Consider the following 13,267-nt stretch of genomic DNA (forward strand, 5'->3'; position numbering starts at 1 on the left):
GGAGCATTTTCCAAGAAGAGGCTCCAGTTCTGAATCAGGATGTGCAAACAGGAGAATTTACTGGAACAGGAGCTTTTAGGTGTGTGAGAGTTCAACAGCTGGCTGCTCTCCTCAGAGCTCACTCAACACATCAAATATTTACTGAGAATGAAAACACAAGCTGTCAGCTCAACAGGACAGCAGGGCAATAACAAGTTCCCTCTCTTGTATTGCCCAAACTCATTCTGCAACATTCCCCTAAAGCTGCACTCATAGTTTCCATCTCATGCGAGTACACTGCTTTTTCCTTTTGCTTGTAATTACCACCACAAACATACCATCATGTATCCATGTGTATAGGTGGACACAATTCCTCTCCAGCAACAGCACTTCTAAAGAGCACTCACAGCACACAACTCCGTTCTTTTCTAGGGTTAAGAGCTTAATCAAATCTGGAAAGATGTTAAAATGAGGCATCTTCCAGTAACAGTGCTACCAGTGCTACTCCAGCAAACTTAGGCATAGGGCTGAAGTGTTCCCTGCCCAGCTGACAACAAACTCAGCAGCCAGATTAGCAGTCTCCTTTAGAAAGGCAATGGTGATTTTTCACCTGAAGACAGAGAGGACTCATATTTTGAGAGATGCACTCTTCCATCTCAGCGTGTGTTGACGGAATGTAAGAATAAGTAAAACGAACAGAAAGATAATTACAAACATTACAAGTTCGGAATAACCTTGCTTTGGGCTGCAGAACAGTTTCCTTTCTCTTTAATCAGCTACTGAAACAGATCTGGGAATATGCCAGCTGTTGACATGAGCTGGAGGCCCTAGGCCACTTTCCAAGTGTTTCTAGACACACACTGGGCAAACATGTTCTTTCTCAGACTAAGTCTATTAGTCAAATTATCTTTTCTCTGTATACTCTCATTTTCTTTACCTCCTCTGTGCCCCCTTTTTCACATGTAGATAACATTCGACTCATGTTTCTTTCCCTATCTGATGTTACACAAGGGGAAAGCCTCTCCACCTTTGTTAAACAGAACAATTTCCTTTGGTAGGTCGGCCACCTGGAACACACCACATAAAAGCTGTTGGCAGGAACTAATGTTGTTTCTGGCAGGACAGCCAACAGTATCCTCATTGGCACATCCTCAGATCGTGGTGATAAACTACAGATCTAAAGAGGGGCTGTAGGAAAGAAGGGGTAGGGCCCTTAGCAGGATCCGTGTGATAGCAGAAGGGGAAATGGTTTCAAACTAAAAGAAGGGAGATTTAGATTGGATACAAGGGAGAACTTGTTTACAACGGGGCAGTGAGGCACTGCACAGGGTGCCCAGAGAGCTGGTGCTGCCCCATCCCTGCTCAGGGCACGGGGCTGTGAGCACTGCTGGAGCTGTGGTGTCCCTGTGCACTGCAGGCAGTGGGAGCAGACGGCCTTTGGGGGTCCCTTCCATCCCTGGCTATTCTGTGATATTTCTACAAGTCTGGTAAGAATCCCTCTGAAGTAATCACTGATATGTGGATCACAGGCTTGAATGCAATAACTGAATATATATACGTATATATAATATACATATATATATATAAAGAAGAGGAATGTGTGAACAGCAAGCTGGCAAAGCAAAAGAAAACCAAAAAGGCAGAAATCAGAATTAAAGCATTCTGCAATCACAGAATCACAGATGTTAGAGAGGATCTCAGAGACCCCCCCCCCCCCCCGCCCCGCCATATGCTGGCTGCCCCAGCATGCATGACCATCCATGGCCTCGGGCACCTCCATGGACGGGGCAGTGCCGGTGAAAGCGAGTCTCAGCTCAAGGCCAGCTTAATTGAACTCCTCTTTTCCATTTCCAACAAGGCTGGACTGCCGGGTCCGCGCCTCCCTTATACCAGATGTTAACAGCGCACGTGAGAACAGCCCCCCTTACAGTCGAAGCGCACACCAGCACCCCGTGCAGCGGCGGTCGGCTTTTACTGAGCACCTCACAAAACCCCGCACGCCGCCCCCAACCCCGCCACGCGCCAACCCCTCCCCCACAGTCTGATGCAATCCGCCCCGGCCTCGCTCCCTGCCGCAGCCAATCGCTGCCCTCGCGGCGCCGCACGTCACTCCGTCCCGGCCAATCAGGGAGAGCCACGACCGTAGAAATCCGGGCGGGGCGGCCGTGCCGGCGGAGTGCCGCTCGATCTGTACCGGCGGAGCGGTGATGGCGGCGCTGCGCGGAGCCCCGCGGCTGCTTCTTTTTCCCGGCGATGCTGCCGAATCCGCAGCAGGCCGCCGCCTGTCCGTTGTGCTGCCCGCGGGGGCGGCTCCCGGCTCCGCGGAGGCTCCGCCGCCGGCCCGCAAGCGGCAGCGCCTCACCCACCTGAGCCCCGAGGAGAAGGCGCTGCGCAGGGGAGGGGGGGGGGGGGGGGGGGGGGGGTGGGGGGGGGGGGGGCTGCGGAGCCGCCGACCGTGACCGCAGTGTGTCCGCAACGTGCCCCCAATGCGCCCCGCAGGAAGCTGAAGAACCGCGTGGCGGCTCAAAGCGCCAGGGACAGGAAGAAAGCGCGGATGACGGAGCTGGAGCAACAGGTGGTGGAGCTGGAGGAGGAGGTGAGCGCCGGGCCGGGGGATGCGGGGCGGCTGCGGGACGCGATCTGACCGCGCGCCGGTATCCGCAGAACCAACGGTTGCTGAGGGAGAACCAACGGCTGCGGGAACAGACAGGCAGCCTCTCCTTGGAGAACCAGGAGCTCCGCTGCCGCCTGGGCTTGGACGCTTTGAAAACGGAGCCAGAGTGCGAGTCTACGGTGAGTGCCCGCAGCCCCCGGCGGGGCAGAGTCCGGCGGTGCCGGTCCTCGAGGTCGCCGTGGGGCGGAGCGGAGCTGCCGGGAGCGGCTGGGTGCTGAGCAGGCGCTGTGTGCGGCGAGGAGCGGCGGCTGGGTGCGTGGCTGTTCTGTGCGTCGTGTAGGAACGTATAGCGGTTGAGCTCGGGGGGGAACTGTAAAGATCAGCCAGACTCACTTCAGCTGGCTGCCCAGGGCCCATCCGTGGCCTCGGGCACCTCCAGGGATGGAAAGAAAGCAGTTCCAGTCACCTGTGCATGTCTCAAAACAGCAGTGGTGAGCAAGGTGGATTTCCAGGGGTGGGGAGGCTTGAGCCACTGTAGAAAGTGGTTTCACTTTATCAAACATTGCACAATAAGCAAAGAACCTAATGGAAGTGTTTGCAGAAGTGCATGATCTTGAGGGTGCTGTCTTGCCTGCCAGAACGCTTGTGACTGATGGGGCTTTTTCCTCGTGCAGCTTGTGAAGGAATCCCAGGTGGATGACATCAGGTTGGTGACCGGGTCCGCTGAGTCCGCAGCACTCAGACTACGTGTTCCTCTGCAGCAGGTGCAGGCCCAGCTGTCACCATTTCTGACAACCTCCACATGGATTCTGATGGCAGTGACTCTTCAGATTCTGAGGTGAGCAGCTGCTCCTGTCCTGAGTAGTCTAAGAACTTGCTTCAAAGCTTTTTCATATGAAGTCTCTGATCTTTGACGGTTTGTTTATTAAGCTTTGGAATACCCTACTTGTGGTTCAAGTCCTAATGGGACCCTATGAGTCCAGGAGATGTTAATGCAATTTCAACAAGTTCAGTTTCTGTTACTCTTTAAAAAATACTGCCTGGACAGTCTTCTAGCTTATACAGCAAACGCATACAAATGCTGACAACATACTGTAACTTCTTGAAAACAAGCTTGGTTGTTGATGACTACACTTAGTTGGAGCTTGAAGATAATCGGGTATGGATTTCTTCCTATCCTGAAGACTCTGAGAACTTCCATACTTCTGGTCACGGGCAGATCTGCCTGTGCCTGGTTCTTGAACTCTTTAGAGCCAGTAAGTACTGTGGTGTTGGTATGTGAAGAGTCTGAAGATACTGAGGATGTATTAATATGCAGTCAGTGTGGAGTTAAGAAATCTCTACTCCCTAGAGTTAATGAACAAAGTAGATCAGTGACTGTCTTACCAGTATCAGGAACTGACAGTTGCTCTTGGTAAAACTGCGGTTGTGTGGTGATGTTTGTGTATCTGTCTTTTCAGATGAAGGTGAACTTATGCCACAGTGAATGTGTTATGTTACAGTGGTAAGCTGTCTTTCTAAAACAGTCTTTTATTCTGCAGTCTGATCTCCTGTTCGGATTACTGGACGTTCTGGACCCAGAAATGTTTCTCAAATGTGCTGATTCAGAATCACCCAGCCTGGAGAAGCTGGAGGAAGAGATGTGTGGAGAAACAAATTCCATACCAACCTCCCCCTCTCCCTCTCTGGGGTCCCCATCAGCTAAGCTGGAGGCCATTAATGAACTCATAAGGTTTGATCATGTGTACACAAAACCCTTAATGCTGGAGTTTCCTGTTAAGATGGGCAATGAAACCAATATGCTTGTGAAAATTGAGGAAGTGTCTCTCTCTCCGCCTGAAGACAAAGCTATTGCTGAGGTCCCAGTATCTGTGAAAGAGGAGCCTGTAGACAGCTTAATGCCTGAGCTGGGTATCTCTCATCTGCTTCCCTCTCATCATAGCTTTGCAGCCTCAAGCTATCTGCTGGATGCTGGTAGTGACTCTGGATATGAAGGATCCCTGTCACCCTTCAGTGACATGCCCTCTCCTCTTGACGCTGACCATACTTGGGAGGATAGCTTTGCCAGTGAACTCTTTCCTCAACTGATCAGTGTCTAACTTGGTAGTGTTAATTGTCCCTGGTTATCTCCTGGCAGGGTAACAGGATATGCCCTTCTGGGGGTGGAGAGGGTGAAATTGATTGTATGCAGAAAAGCGTTGCTTATTTCTTCCTATGAATGCTGGTAGATGTAGTGATGGCCATTCATTTCTACTGGTAAGAAGAAAAAAAAAAACAGGGTGTTTTTGTCCCCTCACTGCTCCCATTCGGTGTTCTCTTAGGAGAAAAACTTGATTTCTCAATAACTTGGCAATTCAGAACGAACCTGAAAATCAAAGTACTCTTCTTTAGCTCTAAAAGCTTCATTGGGACATCTGTGTTTAGACAGCTGGGTTAAAACTAAATGGTCTGTACATTTTACAGATTTACTGTGTAAATGCTTGTTTTCTGTTGGCTATGTAGAGTTGCTTTCTCCATTTTATTTAACTATATTGGTGCAATTAAAGTGCAATGCAGCTCATTTCTTGCCTTGTATGTCAGTGGGGGGGGAGGGACTGTCTGGGCAGCTTTGAACTCTGTAGGTGTTTCTGGACAGTGGGTCTTTCTGTGCTTGTTGTACCTCAAGCTGCATAGGTGCCTGTAGCTGCTCTTCTGATTGATCTCTGGAGGCTGGACCTGTGCTGACCTATGATGCTTCAGCAGTTGCAGTACTGTTAGTGAATATCCATGGGATGAACTGCAAAGGTCATGTGAAATGAAGTAAACAGTACTCAGTACTTGCTGTTGAGTACAGCTTTAACTCTGTTACTGCACAGCTTAATTAACTTAATTAAAGTAGCAGCAACACTGCCACCCAGTGACATGGATATGGACTGCTTGTTATTTCCACTTAGTGCAGAGATCGAAACACATCTCAATGAGCCACAAATGTTAGGCTTTTAAGAACTTGGTGTCCACTGCTCACATTCCCATCGCATTTGGAAAGGGACAGTTTAAATTTACACCCAAAATTTGTTAGGACAGAGCAGACAAAAGTGGAGCACTGCTTATGCCATCTCGTTCCCTCTTTTCGTCTTCGCAGCTGTAGGTGTTTCATGGCACGGCTTATTGAGGCTTATTGTCAGTGTGGGTTCTGATACAGGCTGGTGGGATTTACTGGGCTTGCTCCCCAGAAAGCACACATTTCATGTTGGGTATCTGGAAGCTTCAGAGAGCTCAGGATTTTTGCCAGCACTAACATCTACCAGACGAGTCTAGTGAGGGTGTACCTGGTGTACCTGGTGTACCTGGTGTACCTGGTGTACCTGGTGTACCTGGTTACCGTACTGCTTTGATGTTGTTCATACTATTAAGGATTAATTGCACCATCTAAAAATACTTCAGAAAATTTATTGAAAAACTCACATACAAATGGTGATTTGGCCCCAGGAGCAGACAGACCAAAATCAGATCTTCCATATTTCAAAATAAAACTTTTTCCACTTTTTCCTAATACTGCATCATGTTTCTATCTTCCTCACAAACAGAGTTAATAAAGTCTCTGAAGGAAGGCAACAACAAATCAAACTCTTACAAATACAGAAGTGTGAAAGTCCCTGGTAGTTTGTCCTCACCAGTTACTAGAGCGATGATTTGGTTCAGTCCTAAATAACTGGTTCCTACTTCTACCCCTGCTCTTTACCTCCCCTGCCAACTGAAGCACTTCAGCCCTCTTCTCTCCTAGTAACAGCATAAATAACTCAGACAAATTTTAAAATAAATCTAAAGCAAATGCACTGGATGCAGTTCTTCTCTATCTCATGTCTTTGTCAATAGTCTGCCAGTAGATTCTTTCAATGGCAGAATAACAGAGGTCAGTGCTTGTTAATTTGATGGACCATTTGCCCATTCAGTATTTTGAGTAGGGAGGAAGCTGTCTGGATCTCACATTTCGGCTTCTCAGTTTTTTTGTACCCTATGCCAAAATTTGATGTTTTCATCACGTTTTTGGAATTGTTATCCTTCCTTTTCCATTTATTTAGCATCAGAGCTATCAGCTAAGTCAGTCCCAATCTTGAGCTTTCATACAACCCTGCAACCTCAAAAAAATAGATATTTAGAGGCACCACGTTTGCTACCCGCAATGACTACAGCCTGCCCCAAGCTGCATTACTTTATACTCAAGCCATGTAGCAGCAGGTCAAAGGCTGTACATTTTAAGCAAGTTCAACAGTATAATAATACATAAGAAATTTTACACATTACATGCAAGAGATTTGTAACTCTGAAATAGATATAAGAGCAAGAAAAAGCTGCACACGCTCTCCAAAGTCCCAGAATGTAACTTAGATAGCAGTTTTCAGCATAATACCTATTCAAACGTTGGAATGTTTTTAGTGAAGCTCTGAAATATTTTAGCCAGAGACAGCAAATGTCAGAAAACCTTCAACAAGAAGAGCAAGATATACATAGGATTTAACTAACAGGGATAACTTTCCAAGAAGGCTGCTGTTCCGAGCCAAAAAAGAATGACTGCAAAAGCAGAAGTTTAAAATCAAAGTCAACTGACTTATTTAAACATTTAAAAAACCCACAAGGATTATCAATTAGCTGTGCACAGGATTAATAATTTATGCAGACAGCTGCATTACTGAGGTCAGTGTACTTGCTCCTTCATGCTAGCAGGATGTCAAATACAGACTGGGATGTAGAGACAGAATTACTTGGAAATTACTTGGAAAGGAATTTTTCTCAAGAAAAGCCTCAATTTTAGTTTCTCTGGAAAAGGCTGAGGACTCCAGACTAGAAGATGATGTTCTGTACCTTGTTTGAGTGTAATAGAAGTAGTGTGCATGGAGAAAAGCTGTGAGCCATAGTGCACTGAGGATTCCTCAACACCCTAAGCAGGATACAAAATTATTTTGGCATGTATCTGTATAAACTATGTGGCATCATGTTAATGGCATGTTCTAGCTTAGCCCATAAATCCGGGTTGCCTCATGCAAACAACAAGCATCTTCTTCACCATCACTGTCAGCGATCCAAAGTCTGGGACTTATTTACCTTGGCATCCTTTACCTCAGAAAATCAGCTCCCTCTATCTGATCCATACCACCTATAGCAAAATTAAAGGACATTTCTTATTTAATCAAGTTTCGCTGCCTTGAAGCGACCTCCTGGCTCAGTGCTTACAAAGACTCACATCAGATGTCCAATGTGCATCAGTTGGCTTGGGAACCACTTCTCTCTAGACTTTGTGCCATCTGGAGAGGAGGGGCATTAAAAACCCCACATTTATGAGACCATAAACCAAAGAGGACTGTAGTTAGATACCTTCCAAGTTAGTAGCCAGTTTTACTTTCCACAAAGCAGGACGGTTCTGCTGGGCCATAACATTCCTTCCTTACCAAGCTGCACAACGTATCATTTCAATTGGAGTTAACATCAAGTGCAAGCTGCAGATGAAACAGCAATTGTGTGAAGAGCTGTATTTCTACAGGGGTGACTTTCCTGTCTCTGACTGCTCAGGAGTTTGTCTTCCTTTCAATACCTTTCTCTAATGTGAATAAAAGTAACTGACCAAGCATAGCGTATGCACCGGTCTGAATGGCTCAGTAAGTGACAAGCGTGGCGTAAGCCACCGTAACATTCAGTTAATTGGATTTTAAACCTTTCCAAGGACATTAGGAGGAAATTTCATCATTAACAAAGATGGAAAGCTGCTTCCTTGTTTCAAAGGCCTCTGGGTTGCCTTCTCAGTAAAAATGAGAATATTGAACAGACCAGAATTATCTTTTTAGAACGTCGCCCAAAGTTGTGTCTGGCCAATCCATGTTCTTACAATTGCTACTAAGAAAACAAAAAAACGTAACCAAACTCCAGATTCACACAAACCAGAAGAAAAGAAGGTATCAAAATAACAACAACAGCAACAAAAAAAACCATCACAAGGTCACCACTTTCAGTCTACAATTTGGCATCTACAGCTCCATTTCTTCTTCCGCACATCCAGAGGTTCCCAAACTAGCATATGGATCTGGAGACATGGCAGTCTGTTGTGATTCAGGGAATGTTTCAGTCTGTGGGACAAAAGCAGCTCTTGGTGTTGACTGCTTAGCTTGACACCCTTCAGTACCTTGCTGCCTGAAGTTCTTAACAGAAACAGGCTTCAGTTTATCTGTGAGAAATTCAGGAAGTGGTTTCCAAAGCACCAGCTCCATAGAAGGACGGCTCCTAGAAGGGATGGAGTGTCAGTTAAATTACAGTTCTGCAATCACAACTGCTAAATGCAGAAGACCAGTGAACATCTTCATGCACTGTGCTAGCCTGGAACTGTATTCCAGGATGCACATTCCAGCTTTTTGCCTATCCAATTGTCTTTTCCTTGACTACTTCCATTACTTTAGTTCTAACCCTGTGTTTTCCACCAAACTTGAGCACTGTTGGTCACACTTGAGGACCTTCTCTGGGGAACCCACATGTGTAACAATGAGGACATAACCGTTTATTCAAAGTATTTCACTCTGTACAAATCAGGGCTACAAAACAGACAGCTTCATGACTGCTGCAGTTACACTTAATTCTGCTTTACATAAGGACAGTTTTTCCTGCTTTTGGCCAGGTGAACACAATGTTCTGTGCTCTGTTACACAATGCTGGCTGCATCATGCACTAATTCAGGACATCTCCACAAACACAAGACTGTGTCTCTCATTTCATTTGCACGTGTTAGCTACATAGCACCGTGATTTCCTCCAGAACTTACATAGACTCTATTATTTTCTTTGTCAGGACTTCACCAAAATCCCTCTTCATCCCTTTCTTAAGGGTATCTGACAGGATAAGAGTGGGCAGATTGCTAACATTTCCATCAGCATGAACTTCCTCATCTTCATCAATTATCCTAGGAATGGAGGGGGAAGAGGGAAATAAACACTATTGAGCATACTTTCAACAGGCACATCCACTGCAGACTACAGTTGTATCCATGTGCACTGCACTGCACAGTGCAGACATCTGGCCTAGGCTGGGGTACCAGAAGCAGCGGGGCCGTGTTCACACAAGTCTCTCTTGGGCCAACATACCCTAAGAACGACTGCAACCATAGAAGCCACTCGAGCAGCTTCTGGTACCTGAGCTAGCTTTGTTATCTTTGCATCGTCCAGCAGTGCACAGTGACACTAAGAACACATAAACCACATTCACTTGTGGGGAAAGCATACAATTCAGTCCTACTACAAGTGAGTCCCAGTAACTTTGCCTGCTCAGTTCTCCATCTGTTAATTCTGAGAATTAATCAAGAGCTACTGAACATGTTTCTTAATCTTGAAAGACTTTGCATCAATCTGAGATTAAAACAGTACAAAAAGTTGAGGAATCCAGATCAAACTGGAGGCATCTCCTCTATTTCTGGTAAAAGTTTTAAAGAAAATTTAGTAGAGTAGCTGGGAAAGGTGGGAAATTACCCTCTGAGAGGCATAAACATACTTTGTAATGCAGGTGTAGCCAAGAGAAGAAAAATGACTGCTCTTATTTACCCATGAAAAACGCATCCTTTCATCCATCATATGTTAAGTACTCATCTAAAAAAAAATTGGTTTTTAAATTTATATAACTTCTTTGCTTCTCTAGCTGTCTGCAGTAGACATTCTGGAGTATTTTGGAATACCAGCTCAGCTGCTGTCAACTGATATATACACATGACATTCCCAAAAGTCTTTGGAAGGCAAGAATGCACAGTACATTTATTACATGACAGTAGAGGACTGATAAGAGCCACCCCATTTCCCAATCCCAAACCACCTGATAGTTAGCAAGATGAACCTCAGACTTACATATGAGGAAAGATCTCTGATTCATGCTATTCTGTACACTTACAAATTCATACCTAACCCAAGCATTTTTAGTATTAATCATAGAACAAGCTGTGATTTGTTGAGGGGGAAAAAAACCCAGCAAGCTGAGCTCAATTCTGAATAGACAATGTAAATTAAAAATGTGAGCTCTGGATACACACACAAAAATGCTAAAGACCCAGCACAGCATATTGATGCTGTTGATGACTTTGAGGAGATTGTTACTTGTTCAGCATCTCTTCTTCTTGCATCAAGTTCAGACCACATTATCAACCACAACACTCAGAAAACCACAGGCAGCTCACAAAGAGACCACTCACACCAAAGGTTCATCCCAGACTCAGCAGCCAGGTAACACTACTGTAAATGCTAGTTTTACCCCTTAATATCCACCAAAAAAAGGTAAAGCTTAGTAAAGCCAACCCAGTCAATCCCTGCATTTACCTGTCCTCAATTTCCTGAAGCTTCCTGCGAGCAACCTCGCACTGCTGCTCCCCCATTGTCTGCTCCATTTCTTCACAGGGAATTTCTAACATGGCAGTTTCAGGATGGCTACCACCATACTGACTTGTTGCTACCTCCCCAGCTGCCTGCTGACCTGCACAGAGAATCCACTCTTCAGTGCTGGGATTCTGAGGGCAGTTTTTGGCTCCTGTCAGTCTCTTCTTCTTCACGGGACAACTAGGAAACAAAACAAGTTTACAATTGACCAAAGAGAAAAGTGGCTTTCTACAGGACAGTACATTAGAGAAAGCCATGTACGTTTCACCCAGCTTGACAAACTGCAAAAAGGAAACCTCTACAAAATAATACATCAACATTGCTCTTATCAAAACATGGGTACCCACGCAAGAAAATCAGTACTACACAATTAATGAGGAAACTGCAATGGGTTTGGGCTCATGTGCAATTCAGTGGAAGTTCCACACTGAAACGATGGAAGCAGTTCCATTCCTATGTATTTTGTAGATAAGATGTGCTCAAATACTTATTGAAATTAATTTTTCTCAGGATATAAAACACAAATTCAATTTACCCTTCTGACTCTTCTTCTAGCTTATGCTTCTTTCCACATCGAACAGAGACACTGCAAAACAGAGAGAAGCAGTTACTGGCTGGCACATGTAATATGTCCCTGTGACACTGATTTTCAAACTTCACTCACAGCCTGAACAATGCTAAGAGCAACAGTTGCTGTGCATCACCAGCTGTAAGGGAGCGGAAATTTCTGATTCAACGGCCCATTTTGTTCCAAAGAAAGTCATGGAAGGCTGTAATTGCTGAGCTCCCCACACAGAATGCCCGATCATTTCTTCTCCTTTATGTTAGTTATTTTTTTCACCTAGGGGCAAATCCAGCTGTGCTACCATGCAAAAGATAAAGGAAGCAGCGTGTGATCTAACTTCGGCCTCTTCATACGTTATCTCACGGCAACATGCTCAAATGAAATGTAACCAAACAGCAAAATTTGACAGAATTGTGTCTTTACGTAAAAATGTTGTGTTCAAATATTTCAAAAAGCAATCTGATCTTTAAAAGGCATCAGACTTTAAGAGCTTATCTTAGAAGGCTCAAAAATTGGGCATGTGAGAAGCTACTGATGTTTAATAAAACCAAGAGCAATGTGTTGCAGTTGGGTTGGGGCAATCCCAGATACATGTACAGACTGGGAGAAACCACTGAGAGCAGCCAGAAGAGAAGGCTCCGGAGAGACCTCACTGCAGCCTTCCAGTACTTGCAGGGTGCTTACGGGCAAGAGAGGAGTGACTTTTGCATGGTCTAATAGTGAAAGGACAGGGGGGAGTGGCTTTAAAATTAAAGAGGGGAGATTGAGGTTGGATGTGAGGAAGCAATTCTTTGCTCATGGGGCAGTGAGGCCCTGGCAGTGCTGCCCAGAGCTGTGGTGCCCCATCCCTGAAGGTGCCCGAGGCCATGGATGGGTAGCTTGAGCTGGGGGCAGCCAGCACAAGGCAGGGCTGGGGGATCTCTGAGCTCCCCTCCAACCTCAGCCATTCCTCGAGCCTGTGACCAAGGTCTCCGTAAATTCGCTCATGTTCCTCTCGTTTTTGAAGCCTTCTTCACCCCTCAGCGACAGACTTCAGGGCAGCGAAGCAAACAACGCGATCCTAACGTGCGGATACCACAATACTGGAACAAAACAAACCACGACCGCTCCGGGAACTACGGCGGATCCGCAGGGCTCCCGGCCGCTCCGCACTCACCGGCTGTGGCTCTGCTGCGGGTGCGTGAAAGATCCCACGGGCGGCACGGCCACGCCTTCGTTGTAACTCCCGAGCGCGGCCAACGAGGCGATGTCGAAGCCGCCGGGCGGACACACGCCGGAAGAGCCGCGGCCGTCGCCGCCGTTCCCCACCATCTGCACGCAGCCCGCGGCGTCACCGGGCGGGACGAGGCGGTCGGGGGCGGCGGCCTGCGGGAACTCCAGCGCGGGACCCGCGGGGACGCCCTGACAGGACCTGCCCAGCGCTGCCATCGCTCCTGCCGGGCCGTCGGCTCCAAGCTCCCTCTGGAGGCCCCGCCGCCTCCCTCTGCCCCGACGGCACCCGGCCCGACCCGCGGCACCGCAGGACCCGCGTTCTCCCCGCGCGGCGGCCGGGCCGTTCGTCGCCGCCGGAACGCTCGCCGCCGGGCCGCGCCCGAACTCGGACGGCGCCGCCACAGCCCAGCTCGCTTCCAGGCCTTTCGCCCCGCTCGGAGGGGGCCGGCGGGGCACGCCGGGACCTGTAGTTCTGCGGCCGCCGCGGGGCGCGACGGGAGATGTAGTGCTGGGGCGGCCGGT

The 13,267-nt window shown here is 47.2% G+C and overlaps 2 protein-coding genes across 3 annotated transcripts; one reads left to right on the top strand and one right to left on the bottom strand.

Moving 5' to 3' along the window:
* The first annotated feature begins 2,166 nt into the window (after positions 1 to 2,166).
* Positions 2,167 to 4,409, top strand: XBP1 (X-box binding protein 1). 2 transcript variants are annotated; one of them, XM_042836533.1, is made up of 5 exons: positions 2,167 to 2,374; positions 2,479 to 2,575; positions 2,644 to 2,772; positions 3,268 to 3,431; positions 4,135 to 4,409. In XM_042836533.1, exons 1-5 carry the CDS (start codon positions 2,187 to 2,189, stop codon positions 4,322 to 4,324), a joined length of 768 nt encoding a protein of 255 aa, XP_042692467.1. In that variant the 5' UTR covers positions 2,167 to 2,186; the 3' UTR covers positions 4,325 to 4,409. The 2 variants fall into 2 exon arrangements, with proteins under 2 accessions (XP_042692467.1, XP_042692468.1); XM_042836534.1 differs by having other exon boundaries at positions 3,355 to 3,431.
* Positions 4,410 to 6,002: 1,593 nt separating this feature from the next.
* Positions 6,003 to 12,961, bottom strand: CCDC117 (coiled-coil domain containing 117). The gene is made up of 5 exons (XM_042836532.1): positions 12,690 to 12,961; positions 11,504 to 11,554; positions 10,912 to 11,148; positions 9,378 to 9,515; positions 6,003 to 8,845 (listed from the first exon to the last, which is right to left on the bottom strand). The coding sequence occupies exons 1-5, from the start codon at positions 12,959 to 12,961 to the stop codon at positions 8,593 to 8,595; spliced, it is 951 nt and encodes a 316-aa protein (XP_042692466.1). The 3' UTR covers positions 6,003 to 8,592.
* Between the last annotated feature and the right edge of the window lie 306 nt (positions 12,962 to 13,267).

The sequence above is a fragment of the Centrocercus urophasianus genome, unplaced genomic scaffold (assembly GCF_019232065.1).
Source record: "Centrocercus urophasianus isolate 14NV4802_14NV808 unplaced genomic scaffold, USGS_Curo_1.0 seq_610, whole genome shotgun sequence".
NCBI lineage: Eukaryota > Metazoa > Chordata > Aves > Galliformes > Phasianidae > Centrocercus > Centrocercus urophasianus.

What these genes read in the sequence shown, in the direction of transcription:
- XBP1 (XM_042836533.1), top strand. Translation starts at nt 2,187, where the DNA reads ATGGCGGCGCTGCGCGGAGCCCCGCGGCTGCTTCTTTTTCCCGGCGAT. An exon ending in TGGTGGAGCTGGAGGAGGAG is followed by an intron (nt 2,576 to 2,643) that starts GTGAGCGCCGGG and finishes CGGTATCCGCAG; the next exon opens with AACCAACGGTTGCTGAGGGA. An exon ending in AGCCAGAGTGCGAGTCTACG is followed by an intron (nt 2,773 to 3,267) that starts GTGAGTGCCCGC and finishes TTCCTCGTGCAG; the next exon opens with CTTGTGAAGGAATCCCAGGT.
- CCDC117 (XM_042836532.1), bottom strand. Translation starts at nt 12,961, where the DNA reads ATGGCAGCGCTGGGCAGGTCCTGTCAGGGCGTCCCCGCGGGTCCCGCG. An exon ending in CTAGAAGAAGAGTCAGAAGG is followed by an intron (nt 11,149 to 11,503) that starts GTAAATTGAATT and finishes TTTGTTTCCTAG; the next exon opens with TTGTCCCGTGAAGAAGAAGA. An exon ending in CTTCAGGAAATTGAGGACAG is followed by an intron (nt 9,516 to 10,911) that starts GTAAATGCAGGG and finishes CTCCATTCCTAG; the next exon opens with GATAATTGATGAAGATGAGG.